Source organism: Salmo salar, chromosome ssa03, assembly GCF_905237065.1.
Source record: "Salmo salar chromosome ssa03, Ssal_v3.1, whole genome shotgun sequence".
In the NCBI taxonomy this organism is placed as follows: Eukaryota; Metazoa; Chordata; class Actinopteri; order Salmoniformes; family Salmonidae; genus Salmo; species Salmo salar.
This window is the reverse complement of record NC_059444.1, coordinates 63,023,073-63,038,675: the sequence shown is the minus strand read 5'-3', so window position 1 is coordinate 63,038,675 and position 15,603 is coordinate 63,023,073. Positions and strand designations below refer to the sequence as shown.

At 39.6% G+C, this 15,603-nt stretch overlaps 1 protein-coding gene across 1 annotated transcript in view; it reads left to right on the top strand.

The window, feature by feature from the left end:
- LOC106601107 (heparan sulfate glucosamine 3-O-sulfotransferase 4) overlaps positions 1-5,095 on the top strand; it is a 96,641-nt gene extending 91,546 nt beyond the window's left edge. The window contains exon 2 of the mRNA XM_014193034.2: positions 2,876-5,095. Coding sequence (XP_014048509.1) covers positions 2,876-3,530 — 655 coding nt within the window. The 3' untranslated portion in view covers positions 3,531-5,095. The remainder of the gene's footprint in view (positions 1-2,875) is intronic.
- Positions 5,096-15,603: the final 10,508 nt, after the last annotated feature.

Genomic DNA, 15,603 nt, shown 5'->3' with positions numbered 1-15,603 from the left:
ATCAGTGCTGTCACCCTCCTCTTTTTTCCTCTGTATATTAGAAATCATGAAGAGAAGCAATTCAATTGCTTTTAACTTCAAAGCAGCAAATGGAAATGCATTTATAAAAAAGTTTTTCCTGTTTACAATGTACTACTTCAGAACAGCATGCTTTCAAAGTACTTATTGAAATGACCTTTTCTACCCTCTCATATTGAGAACTGCAGCTTTGTTGTCATAATATATAGTAGTCACAGTTTTTTCTCCTGTCTAAGTTGATACAAGCACGACCACCATGTACTGTACTCTGTCATATAACCACTGCATCCCCATATGCTTCAGGAGCAGGACGTGATTGACTCACTGTCTTTCAGGAAACGTGAAGTCCTTACACTTATGTTAGATAGGACTGGATTCAATCCGTATTGCCGAAGTTCCGCGTTGTAGCCCTATTGTCATGTAAAGACAATTTTCCCGCGTTAGCGGAGACTGCATTCACGATAAACGCTGCATATGTTGGCTCAATCAGATATTACATTTACATTTCAAGCGCGCTATATCGCTGAACATCAGCGATAGGGATTGAATCAAGCCCTTAGTGTATAAATTAGAGGGTCTGCCGTTATGGTACAAGAGGTAAATGTTAAGAGATGTGTTATGTGGTCTAACTGAGTAAACAGCAGATGGTTCGCCGGGCCTCTTTAGCATTCTGTGTTTTATTTACCTACCCACCTGAATGACCCACGTTGAGCTCAACAGCTGATGCGTAGAGAAATGAGAGTTAACTATTTGCTCTTGTTTACTTCAGTTTCGCCAGAGTGCAAGGCCAGAGGAGTCATCTGCCTGGCGCATGCAGGAAAATTTGCTTTTTTATCAGCATTGTGATTTCTGTTCCGCCTCTCTGTTCCACTGACATTTTCGATGTACACGATCCATGACTGATTCATTCTCAATCAAAATGAGTTCGACCTCAATCAGAGATGAAGGTACCGCGCGCTTGTTCAACCTCCATATTTTTTTTATTAAGCCTGATGAGGACAATAACGTATTATGTGGCTGACTTATATTGAAGAGGTCACCTTGAGAATCATTTATCTGTCCTATCAATGGGATGTTTGCGTCAAAGAGGCATGACACGTTACTGTTGAGGCATGCTATTTTTTGCTTATGGTTCTTTTTAGGATGTGCCATATATAGGTTGTTTCAAGGCGATTCGTTGTGGTGTGTTTTATTGAGTTTCCTCTCTGTGCTTTAGTTCTCATACACAGTGATGGCACACCCTCGCTACCATCTAACATGCTTTAGACTTTACTTTAAATAGCCATCAGCTGAAGACCTTGAAGGGAGAAAAACAATCTTTAGCCATTCATTACCCCACTGAGGAAGTGCGGAACATTGATGGAATGTAATGAAAACTAATACTCCTTCCAGTCACTATGCAATCTGTAGGTATGTTTTAAATCCCATTACAGCCTAAGAAATAGCCACAGCCTCTATAGTTTCTTGAGCCAAACAGAATCCAGGGGGAAATTACCCATCGGGAGTGCAATATTGTTACAGAAATGACATTACCAGACCACTTGTGAGACTTGAGGGCCAGTGTCCATGTGTGTGTGCATGTCGTGTGAGGGGGGTCAATATGTATATACATAACACTTGATTTGTTTCTCCTAGGAAATTGGATTCTTTGCAAAGAGAACAGTTCATATAGAATGTGTCCGGGATGCAAACAATTGATGTGGCTATATTGTACCATCTTAGGTCTATGCTGATGACAATCTAAATTGAGAAAACATTGTACTCTCCGTATCTGTGAAAGTGGAATCATTTATTTTGAAGGAATTGAATAATTATGAGATGTAGATTTCACAAATCCAACGAAAATATAGCATGACTAAGAATATAATTACTTTTATACAGCAAGGAGATTGTAAAACATTATCAAATCAATAGCATTTAGTACAGTGTTCATAAACTTGTATTGTATTTCATGTTTCTATTTGGTGTAAGTATATAAAGGCTATACCATTCACAGCTTTTAATGTGGCCAATTTAGACCGTAATCATGTCTAAACAAATAGAACATGGATTGCAATGAAAAATAATGTAAACATTTAATATTGATTTGCTGGAGGTAAACATAATGCTTTATTATCCATAGAGGAAAAAAGAGAAACTGTAGGAGCTAATCTCTCTTTTGTATGTATGAATTACATTTGCTTCCACATTGATTTATCCCCCAACTTAGTCCCAGAGACAAAGTTGAACATAATATTTGCGGCACTGGCAAATGGTTTCCTGTTATCCCTGAGATAAATCTCTCAAGGCAGGGGCATTTCTGTTCTACTACAAATTATCACAAAGAATCGTATAATTAATCACTATTCCCTTCAATGAACAGCCTCTAACCTTAAGAAAGAAAAGGAATAAGTGTGTTGCACACAACGCAGAAGTGTAAGTGAATGCTAAGGAATGAAACTCAAGGCAGGCACACAGTGTGGAGCACACAGAATAAATGTATGACAAAACAATACCCCAGGCACCAGCAGTATTAATGATATGCAGTGAACTCATTATTAAAGTTCCAAAACAGCTCCTGGAGTAACACAGATGGAGCCAATTAGGCAATGAGCATACTTGCTCACTTGCCGTTACATCTTCTGTTTTTTTATCTTGCACATATTACTCCACGGATGAAATAAGCTGTATGTTTCTCCTCGCTACATAATGTCCAGTGATAATAACAGTTATTTTCACTTGTAATTTCAAATAATTTATTGCTCTATAAATATCAAATTTGCTTGTACCCTGTTCTTGAGTACCTCATTTGTGTTGCAGTAGGTGCAGAGAGTTCAGTATTAACAGAGCTGAGGTAACTGCTGCTTTGTGTTCACAGAGACCTGATGCCTTCGACGCTGGAGGGACAAATCACCATGGAGAAGACACCCAGCTACTTTGTGACTAGCCACGCCCCAAAACGCATCCACACGATGGCCAGGGACATCAAGTTAATCATTGTGGTCCGCAACCCTGTCACCAGGGCCATTTCAGACTACACACAGACTCTGTCCAAGAAACCTGAGATCCCAACCTTTGAGGTTTTGGCTTTTAAGAACCGGACGCTGGGCCTAATAGATGCGTCGTGGAGTGCTCTACGTATAGGGATCTACGCGCTCCACTTGGAGACGTGGATGCAGTACTTCCCTCTCGCCCAGATGCACTTTGTCAGTGGAGAGAGGCTTATCGTTGATCCCGCTGGCGAGATGGGCAAGGTACAGGACTTTCTGGGACTCAAGCGGATCGTCACGGATAAACACTTTTACTTCAACAAAACGAAGGGATTTCCTTGTCTCAAGAAGCCAGAGGACAGCAGCACCCCGAGATGTCTCGGCAAATCTAAGGGGAGAACTCACCCTAAAATTGACCCGGACGTTATCCGCCGACTGCACAAATTCTTTAAACCCTTTAACATGATGTTCTACCAAATGACTGGCCAGAACTTTGAGTGGGAGCTGGAGGAGGGCAGTGACTCTCGGGGCTCTCAGAACTAACAGACTGCTGCCCCACGTCACAGCCACAGCTACACCACCAGCCTTTCTCAATAACACATCTACTGTCTGTCCCTACCGCTTCATCCTCTGAGAGAGTGCTTGAGTACGTCAATCAATCATGGCTGTCTTTGAGAAAGTGTCTGTATCCATAGGAAAAAAGAGTTTACTGATATGCTTCTATTCTCTCCCTCAATGCTGATGTTGTTGATGGTGGCAAAACATTATTGTACATACTATACATAAAATTATATTTATATTTGTGAAGAGGAGAGGATTTTATTCCTTTTGTTTTAAAAACATAGAGCTGATATATGAATCATGTCGACTATGACGATGCATGCATGCGATAAGTTAAGTGTCCTTACCTCCTGAGCCCTAAGGGTGTATTCTGCCTGCTTCTTCTCCCTTTACTTTTCATGCAGTTTGTTGCCCTTTCACCCACACCCACCAGCGTACAGTACAAAACAGTCATACTACTCAGATGACTGAGGCCATGAAGTATTCTGGATGATTTATTTCAACACTCTGTAGAGATAAAATAAAATAAATGAATCTTACAGTACAATTATCCCTTGACGTGACCCTCATGTCGTATTTGAGGTTGTCTGTGTATGTATTATAAATGGAGATAATCCATTTTTTGTCAATCCAAGTTTACCAAAGCATAGCTTTAATTTCCTCAGAATCAACATATTTGTTGACCTGCACTCGTAGGTAACATGTTTTAAACAAATGTACAGTACATATATTTCAAATAGTTTTTGTATATCATCATTTGTGAAGCTGGAATTGGCATATGGTGTATCAACTAAAATGTATTTCTCACACACATCAAGGGATTACTGTAAATGTCACACCCATGCAAGGTATCCTATGCCCAGTAATCTGAAGTAACAGTATTTTGAGGTGTGCACAAAGTATATTATAAATGGAGGAAAACTATTCTAAAAACTATTTTATATGGAGCTATTATATGATAAATGTGACAGAACTACTACGAAGAAAAAAATTGCAGTGAGATTTGTGAGCCAATGGGGTTCTCCTGTTATTGTTAAGTCGATGAGGTGAAGAACAACAGAGGAGGACCCAACAGAAGGGTGTTAACAAACATCTGGTGCCACGCAGTCTTCTGTCATTAAGAGATAAATGGGTTAATTAAGTAAACCTGGAACATCATTGTCAATGTCAAATTGAGGATTTGCTTCAGACAAAATGTTATTATGCACAGGTTTACCCAGTAAATCTCCCATATTGTTTTGACAGTATCATGTATCTGACTGGAATATGTCTGCCTGTTGAGGAAACATTATGTACATCATCGCATTGCAACCCACTTGTGCTCATCTTCATCCAGGTTTGTATACATGGCACGGATTATAATAACAGAGTTTTTGCTTTTCTATAAATGTTACTTTATGTTTCACTCCATGAAATAAGAACCGTCATCCTTTTTGCATAGCTTGCTGTGCTTCTGTCTGCTGTCTTACTACTGTCTCTGGACTTTTCATCAATTGAGACAATCAATACAGTCAATGAGTCAATAAATACAGTCTTCTACACATCAATGGTCGCCCACAGCTATGATGCATTACACTGTTAATCTTCCCTGTTTTCTGGTCGGCCATGACAGGCTGGATTGGTTCACTCTCTGCTGGCCTCCCTGTCACCCAGGGGAGGCTGGGTGCAGAAGCTAGTTACACAGAGCAATTGATTCAATCAAGGTAAGAACTATACTACCCGTTCTATCACTGAGCATGAACACTTACCTCAGAGCCTCAGTTTCCCACTGAGGCTTCTCTGTGCAGATATCCCCTGGTGTCTTCCTCTGAACCTCTGTCTCTCTCTCCGTCCCCGGAGCACACTCTCTCATTCCTCACATGATTCTTTCTGTCTAGCACTACTCTCTCTGTTCAGTTTAGAGAAGAGATGCAGGGTCATAAATAAGATTGCTTATAGTTTGACTACTTTGGGGAAAATGGTAGGTTGCATCAAATCATCAAATTTGAATGGGATTCTGCTGCCTGTTTTAATGGTGTGTTTGTTTTACTCTGATGAAGAAACTGCATTGAATGCATATGCTTAGAGGTGGAGAAATGGGATTTCTTGCAAAAATAATACTTTCCATTTGCCAAATAAACACAAACAAAATATTCTAGCTAGCTAATCACAATATTGCACACAAAAGCAAATATTTTTCTGGCAACTCATTTAAACATTTTCCATTCTAAATATGTAGCAAACTTTCAGATATTGCTTGGAGAAGTTCTTTCCTTTTAATTAGGGTCCATGCTATTAAGGCAATTTTTTTCTGCTGAGTCAGTGTGCTAGAGAAACTAGGGCTGCACAACTAAGAGATTAAACAAGAGGGTTGAGAGGAAAAATGGGGAGAGAAGAAGGTGACATTATAAACACACAATATCAATCATACTTTTAGGAAACACCTCCTTGGTTTCTCAGTAAAACCAAATTTAATAAAAAAAATCTACCACTGGATTTGACAAAGTGGCAACAACAACTTTGGTATATGTAGAAGTACATACAAATGTAGGATCTTCATTTGGGCCAGTTTTCTACAGCAGGATAATAATCCTGCAGCAACAGTGACATTTCTGTAGGGAAGTTTTAAATGTCCTGATTTTCAAGAAGGTTATCATGCAACAGGGTGATCAAAGTAAGATCCAACATCTGTATGCCCTGATGGACTCAAATTCATAGTTGTTTTACAAATTAAAACCTAAATTCCCCTCAAACATTGTTCAGAGATGCCACATGGAAAGACAAAGATACCTAACGTGTCATGAAAACAGATAAAAATGTATACAAAGCATGTAAGTATCTTCTCTTTGTGTACCAAAGTACAGTCCACAGTCGGTGGAGTAGTGTAGTGCTTTGATACGCCTTGTGAGAGTTCCATTGTATGAAAGGCATGCAAAGCTGTCCTCCACATGTTTCTCCCTATGGGGTGTTTTTGGCTCGGCACGGTGCTGGTGTGAGGAGACAGAGGAAAGAGGAACTCTACTTAGACAACGGGAGGAGCCTCGCCCACTCATCACAACCACTATTGTTTCCCCGTCATCATGCTCCCCGAATGTACAAATGAATGTCTGTCACTCAATACCTGCAAGGAGATAAAAGAGACCATGTATAATTTCCTCGCAAGTGGCATCCGCAGTACTTCACAGTAGCCTACTGTCCAATGAAAAAAGCTGTTTATACACATAGCCTAGCTCGTAGAATGACGGAGAAGAACATTAAGGCATGAACATAAACAACAATGATGCAAATCTACCATTGGAAAAACGATAAACTAAGGGCTGGATACAATCCGGAGCGTGGAAGATCCGAGTTATAGTGCAATTGAAATGTAAAGGTAATTTCTGACAACATTCTGTATGCAGCTTTAACCATGAACGCAGTCTCTGGGTGTTTCTCAAAATGCACACTACCGTGCTCTGAGCATGCAAATTGGAGCACGGGAGGGTCGGAGTATGTGTCCAAATCCAAAGTAGGCGAAACGGAGCACGCAGAGCACTTCTCGAATACGTACTCTGTTTGTATATATTTTGAATCATGCATCGATGCAAGCTTCAACGGAAAGTATGCAAAGAAATATGACGCAACCACTTAAAAAATGACCAAAATGTTATTGAAATCAATGACGGCCATTATTTGAGTTGAAGCGAGAGAAAATACACTGAATATGAAATTAAATGTTGCCTATTCACATCTCATATGTTTCCTGACTACAATATTTTATCTTGATACGTTAATAAATGCATGCTGTGTTCAGTTTTGCATGTTTACCTGCGTACGTACCTTAGATCACAAGCTCATAATGAGTCAATAGGGCTAACTGGCTAGCTACTACTGTTACAGTAGCTAGCCACGAAGAATTGTTAACTAGCTACTCAAAGAATTTACATCTATCTTGCATAATATTAGTTTTAGGTCATTTTGCCTTTTAAACTATCTGGTTAGCTACATTATTATGATTCACATATAGCTAACTGACAGTTGTGAAGTTAAATGGTTGCTTTGTGTATATGTTGTTTAGTCTATTGTGGTCCATTGTCCTGGCTGGAAGAAGGTTCAGTGAATGGGGAGGTGTAGCCTGAGGTAATACAGTAGGGGGAGGTGTAGCCTGAGGTAATACAGTAGGGGAGTGTGAGTGCTTCTCAAATGTAATGTTTTATGCGTTCTCCACACTCTCGTCCTCACAAGAACGTTTTCAAGAGAACGTTGTCAGGGAATGCACTCGGAGCATGAGAGTGTGGATGCATATTGTAGTATGCATATTGAGAAACACCCTCTGGCAACGTGGGAACATTGCCTTTAAATTTCAATCGTGCTGTAGCGCGCTACTTCCACACTCCGGATTGAATCTAGCCCTTACCCTCTCTCTCTAATGAAATCATTTTGTTTTGTTATTCAAGATTGGGCCTTTTAAAAACAGGAATTTGTCATGAAATGTGTTAGGAGAAAGGGTCCTTTTTAACACAGTACAGTAGTTTACCATGTCTAGAAATAATCATTCTAGTTAGCTACATTGCAGTCCAATCTTACTCTGACTGGCTAAAAACGAAACGTAATCTCAAATGGAAACAAACAATTCCTGTAAAGTACAATAGAATGCATCTCAACAGGATCCAGCATATCATTTACATGATCTAAACTGATCTTGTCTAGAGCCATGGAACGTTTATGATCTAGCTATCGCTGTAGGAGTGGGGTGATCTAAATAAGTAAAGTGTTGTCTAGAGCCATGGAACGTTTATGATCTAGCTATTGCTGTAGGAGTGGGGTGATCTAAATAAGTAAAGTGTTGTCTAGAGCCATGGAACGTTTATGATCTAGCTATTGCTGTAGGAGTGGGGGGATCTTAATAAGTAAACTGCTGTTGTAGAGGAGGGGAAGGGGTGAGCTTGTTTTTCATCCTCGTCTCCGAGTATTAATTACAACACTATTTACAGTGCATGGAGGCCTGTATTGTCTGGGATCACCCTTCTGATGCCAGCAGGACAAAGTGTTGTCTATATAAAGAAGGATTATTTTTCCAATCAATATCTCTCTGCATCTGATATGCTCCTCCTCCTAAAGGAGACTAATTTCTTGATCCATCATTGTTGGTAATGGGCTCATTAATACACTGTTGATTCATTTTCTGCTGGGTGGATATTAACCTTTTGCCAGCAATCATTAATTATGTTTGTCAGAGGTGTGGTCAGTATGTATTGTGAATTAAATTCTTGGAGGCCACATAAACAAACCTCTTAAAGAGCGACTGAACACACTGACTCTGCATGTGTTTCTCTGTTGCTCATTCAGAAAAAAGAGATTTCAGTCTTGGGGGTGTGGTTCGATGTGGCTGTTACTGATTTTTGTCCCCAATGAGACACCATAGAACAAAGACAGTATTACTTCCTCAAAATAGTCAAAATAAATCTAATATAGCTCAAGAAATCTGAAATGAATTTTGACATGTTTTGCCAAGGTTTTAGTCGTGCAATTTTATATCTAGCTAAGGTGTTTATTGCAGTATTTGTCATTAAACAAATGTGCAGTTAATCGTTTTATGTAAACAAAGTCAGATCCAATGTCCTGATGGGCAGGTCTGTCTCACTGTCTGTGTGTTCTGAGGAAGGAATGGAGAGAGCGCAATCATTTCAGCTGTGTATCATTCTAAGCCTGTCACATGCTTTCCAGTCAAAACAGTTTGCACATATATTATGACAACATTTTGTGACATTTTTGTTCGTATTGGTGTGTGGCAGGTTTTTTTTCCGTCTGTTCGAGCACACAAATTATTTTCTTAAGGCAACTCGAAGTTCGGTAGCCGAAGTCTACGCCCCTTTGTCGATGATTGGTCAACAGTACTACTCCTAGTAGGAGTGGGAACTATGGATGGGATTCTTCAATTAAGTGTTTGTTGTCATTCAATGAGAGATGACTAGTTTTCATGCAAAAAAAATCATCTGAGAAATACTGCACCAAACATTTTAGTTAGATTTAAAATTGTGCGACTAAGACCCCTGCAAAAAAGTCAAAATGAATTACAGATTTCTTGATTTATTTATTCTGACTATTTTGAGGAAGTTGTTTGGCTATGTTGTTGCTACGGCATCTCAACAGTAATATTGCTTCTTTTTTCTAATTTTTCAAGCGAAGGTCTTTTAAAGGAGTATGCGAGGCACAGATGTTCGCTTCCCCTAGCTTAGTTCTGCTGGGAGCAAACCGAATCCAGTATGCGGGTGCCTTTAATGGGCAAGTGAGCATTGTCGGAATCAAAACCCAACCCTCAAGTAAGTCATGAAGAATTCACTTACAAAACTTTGTTTTGGACGAGACTAACTTCATGAACAATATTATCCTTTACACTTTGTAGTCAATAAATGTTTCTGACTATGCGCTTTAAAATGGAAATATTACAGTTCACTGCATTTACTGTCTGTTGATTACAGTTGCCATACCGATAGACTCGCTACTCTCTCCCTGTTCATGTTCTGTTTTCCTTTGTACACAATCATGTAAGTTTGCCCTGAAACTGGCAACAATGGTCCCTCATCTTGCTTTGTTCAGTGATGCATGCCTTCGGGGGCAATTATTATGCTCTGAAAAATCTAAAACTCATGGTACAGTAGGTGATCAAAAATGCCTGGCCTGATGCATCTGATAACTGCTTCATGTAAGGGGATAGAGTAATTTTAGGTTTAGACATGCTAGCGATTGGTCAATGTAAGGGTTTGAGGACGCCTTGGGTGTTAAAACTCTGCAACTAGAATATAAACCACTTAAGTTCTCAAAATAACATTTCACCAATTATACACTCACTAGATATCACATACGATGCAGCACTTCTTTCTTTTCTTAATTAGGCTTAGTGCCCATCCGTCAATAACTCCTATTCTCCTATGAGGGTTGGGTCTCCCCTCTCATTTATCAGCAAAGTAAAAGATTCTCAGCCTAATTATAAGGTATGTTTTTCATGAGGGTATTGAGAGTAGCAATTATCAATGTTTGTTGATTTTTAAAGAAAGACATCTTGCTCGCTACAAGAGACTCACTCTGATGTCATTCCAATGACATGGAAGGCCACAGTTGGGTGAGTTGTACAAGGTTGTTAATCTTTTATCAGATGTGTTATATGAATGACTTAATTATTGCATCTGAGCTCCTAGAGTGTGCGGCTCTCCTTTTGTTTTCCATATGAATGACCTAAAACTGATTCACTATTCAGACAGCATTATTTCAATGAGTTTATGATCCATTTGTGTCATGGGGGATGTCGCTAATGAGAGGCCTACTTCACCATGTTCCTTGAATCATCGATTTTTTATGAAAGATAAAATGTTATTTATATATGTTGTTTGACTATACACCTCTGACTGTAACCTAAGTGATACATTTATTCATGTATTTTTTCACCAATCTATAATGTATGCATTTGCATTATGATTACTATCAGAAGCCTTGCAATTTCTTCTCTATTTTTCTCTTGCATGCAATGAAAAGAAAATACATCTCTGGAGAATTGTCTACATAATCTTCATATTCTGTGAGGTATGGTAATTTTGCATGAACAATAAACCCTAAGTAGGAGATGAATTAGTCCTATCTGTTCCCACTAGGCCAAGTCAACCTGTCTCCCTTGGTGGTAACTGTACAGTACCAGCTTCCTTCAAGTTATATGTAAAGACCAGCTTTCATTAGATTTGTCTAATCTCCCAGCAGTTTCATTTACATGTAATCAGCTAACACCATTCACAAAAACGTCTGAGGACTTAACGTTTGACAAAGGTTGGACAATTTCCATTTATCAGGTATGCATATTGTTTTGTATAGCCTTTTGATATGAATGCTTATTGGGTTCGCGGTTGCTGGTGTGTGGTTTGTAATGTAAACATATAGTACACAGTCAAGTATACACAGTAGAATGGATTTTGTGTATTGGGAGGAGTTATCTGCCAGAATGCAACTATGGTCTCCTTTATGTAGATTGTCATCCAAGCTCCACCTCTTAGTGTAGATCATACATAAAATTATTTGGAAAGCGTCCATTGTTAAACAGCCTTCTGTCCTATTTCTGAAAGTGTTACTTGAAATGAACGATGATAATGGAAACGCTTACTCTCATGGTTAACGTTTATTTACAATTGCCCTAGGTATTATTTGAATAATTTTATCAAACTTTTCTGGGAGGTTTTATGCAGTTGTTAATCATAACACGTTCATATTTGCTTAACATTGTTATGGTTCCCCATTACCAGTGATACAACATGTGTTGATTTAGCTAGTTACTTACATCGTAAGACAATTAAATGCACAGGATTTACCACGATCATAGGGTTAGAAATCTCTGGTTGGCATTTCAGTGCATTTGCAGAAAAGGCATGTCACTCTGGACGTTTCCAATGCATATGTATTCCACGTGTTTTGCAAGTGACAGAGTGAGAAGGGTACAACATGTTCAAGAACCTCATTTCGAAAGCCTACAGGCAATACAAGAGCTGACACGAGCTGAAATACAAAGGCAAAGTTTAAACGTATTAGAGCTCTATACAATCTGTTAAGCTGACACAAAAACTGAGGTACACAGGCAAAGTTTAAACGTATTAGAGCTCTATACAATCTGTTAAGCTGACACAAAAACTGAGGTACACAGGCAAAGTTTAAACGTATTAGAGCTCTATACAATCTGTTAAGCTGACACAAAAACTGAGGTACACAGGCAAAGTTTAAACGTATTAGGGCTCTATACAATCTGTTAAGCTGACACAAAAACTGAGGTACACAGGCAAAGTTTAAACGTATTAGGGCTCTATACAATCTGTTAAGCTGACACAAAAACTGAGGTACACAGGCAAAGTTTAAACGTGTTAAGGCTCTAGTCAATCTGTACAACTGAAGCATTACAGATTCCGCAATAGAAATTTCAAAGGTAATTTCAGATTGAGCCGACATATGCAGCGTTTACCGTGAATGCAATCTCCACTAAAGCGGGAACATTGCCTTTAAATTTCAATCACGCTGTAAAGCTCAACTTCCACGATGCGGATTGAATAGAGAGATAACCTGACAGAAGGCAGGATGCCAAAAGTTGCACCAGGTTTTCTCATGTTTGGACATTGGACTGTTGTTCTGTTCCATCCTAACCCTGAAGCTACATAAATGATGCAAAAATAAAGTAATGTCAGTTCTCTGAGGGAAGAGTGCCTAGTGCATGTATACTTGACAAACCCCACACACCTGGCACAAACAAACAAGGTAAGAAGTATTGTCAGTGAACAACAGAATCGGTGACCGCGTCTTACCATCTCAACATTGGTGACTGTCATCTATGTTTGTTGATCCACATTTTACCACTCATTATTATATTGTCCTTGTTAGCACAACAGCTTTGAAGATTTACATGCAAGCTGTCATACATTTGTATGAATGGCATAGCTGGAAAACCTTGAAACACACTGAAACCGTGAGTGGCATGGGCATATGTGTGGATCTCGACAAACCATTTCTGTATGGACCTTGCTTTGTGCACGGGGGCATTGTCATTGCCACAAAGTTGGAAGCACATGATTGTCTAGAATGCCATTGTATGCTGTAGCGTTAAGATTTACCTTCACTGGAACTAAGGGGCCTAGCCCGAACCATGAAAAACAGCCCCAGACCATTATTCCTCATCCACCAAACTTTACAGTTGGCACTATGCATTCGGGCAGGTAGCACTCTCCCGGCATCCGCCAAACCCAGATCTGTCCGTTGGACTGCCAGAAGGTAAAGCATGATTCATCACTCCAGAGAACGCATTTCCACTGTTCCAGAGTGCCATTCGGTGTTGCTTTGTTCGTTTTTTGCTGTTCACTTGGGCTATATGAGATTGAAGGGAATTCCATGCAATGATGGCTCTATATAATACTGTACATTTTCTTGAATTGGTTCTGGACCTGGGGACTGTGAAGAGACCCCCGGTGGCATGTCTAGTGGGGTAAGTATGTTAGAGCTATATGTAAGTTATTTATACAGACAATTTAGAATTTTCAACAGATTAATATTTCTCACAAAAACAAGAATTGAGCCAAGAGAGACTGACATGCATACTGTTGGCATTAGCCTTCTGTGTACAATGAGGGCAAGACGTGCTGCTCTGTTCTGGCCAGCTGCAGCTTTTCTAGGTCCTTCTTTGCAGCACTTGACCATATCACCAGGCAATAGTAAAGATTAGATAAAACTGGGACATGCAGCACATGTTTGGTCAACTGTGGTGTTAAAATTTCTGTGCATCTCTCTATCACAGACAGACCTCTCCCCATCTTTACAGCAATTAAATCAATATGCCTTGACCATGACAGTTTACAGTCCAAGGTGACGCCAAGAGATTTAGTCTCCTCAACTTGCTCAAATTCAGCTGAGGTCTAGAACTTAAGGAATGTTTTGTACCAAATACAATACTTTTAGTTTTAGATATGTTCAGGACTAGTTTATTACTAGCTACCTATTCCAAAACTGACTGCAACTCTTTGTTGCAGGGACTTCACTAGCTGTGGTTGCTGATGTGTATAATGTTGAATCATCAACATACATAGAGACACAGGCTTTGTTTAATGCTAGTGATTGATCATTAGTAAACATATAGAACAGTATGGGCCAAGAGATATACCCAGTTCAGCACCATGGACAAAGCCACCCACCTCAGCACAGGAGACAGGTGTCGCTGGACAGCGGCATTCAGTTCAGCACTGTGGAAAGCTGCACTCCCTTCAGCACCAGGCCAACCGAAAGACAGCACCACAGCTCTGCTCACCCAACACAGGATTACTAATGAGCACACCTGCAAGGCATTCCCTAATCAACTGACTGGCACAAGAGTGCAGGCTGGATCTCACTCAATTGGAGCAGTTAGGAAGTCAGCCACAGCATGCCTGCTCTCCCACTTAAAGGGCCTCCCAGAGGAAATTCCTGCCACTGTTTTGACGCAATTTCCTGTCCTAGGGAGGAAATGCATGTTTAGGTTTCACCTCAGAGGAATGAAGAAGGCTACGTATACATATTCACGAATTAGGTGTGGCAACTTCCACTTGGAGTTGATAAACATCAACAAATAGGGCACTGACAGCTGTCAGTGTAGCTTAGCTAGCATGCGGACATTAGCTAGCTAGCTAGTAATCTAATGTTATCTGATGTTGCTCTTTTTTTATTGGTTATTTAATACACCATATTAAAAAGATTGGCCGGTTTTGGAACTGGATTTGTCATAAGCATTGATTTAGGGTAAACTTTTCCTCAGATGGAAGTCACTGGCCTTATATTTGACTTTGCCATCTATTGTTATCGCCCAATTTTTTTGTCATCTTCCATACATTGCAGTTGCAAATCCACCAGAGAAATAGTTTGGAAGAATAAGATGAAGCTCGGGTAATATGGACTATTGAAAGATATCTGATAAGCATTTTTCTACGTTGTAATGGACACGGTGTAACCTTTGGTATGTAGGCTGCTGGCAGGATTCGGCTACAGTACAGTAAAGCCAAGTCAGCCCTTGCTCATGATTCTCACAGGGGAAGTGAAATGATAGGCTACAATGACTTTGCTCATGATAGAGCATGCCGCAAAATCTAGCTAACGTTACAGCTATCAAAGTATTGGAGCATGTTTTGAAGCAAAACTTTAGTGGTCAAAACCATTCATCTTGGGGTGACGGGGAAGCAGGATTGCAAAAGGCTATCATATCACCCAATTATACATTAATAAAATGGTCATATGTATATTTTTATTACAGACCAGCTAAAAAAATAAGTGAAAATGACAAATTATCCAATGGATTATGACAATTTTCTGGTAAAAAGTGGTGGTGCAAAAACATACGTTTGAACCTTCTATTTTAATTTGCTCCATGGCTCAGGCTGTTTGTCTCATCTCAATTGCGAAAAGGAATAACTTTGCAGCTGTTTCTGATTGATAAACAATTCCATGCTGGTGGGTGGTAACGTTAATTTAAAACCCAGCCCTGAAACGAAATGTAGGCTGAAAATAATTTGTATGTCATATCACAGGAAAAGACACTGCATTCACATGGATT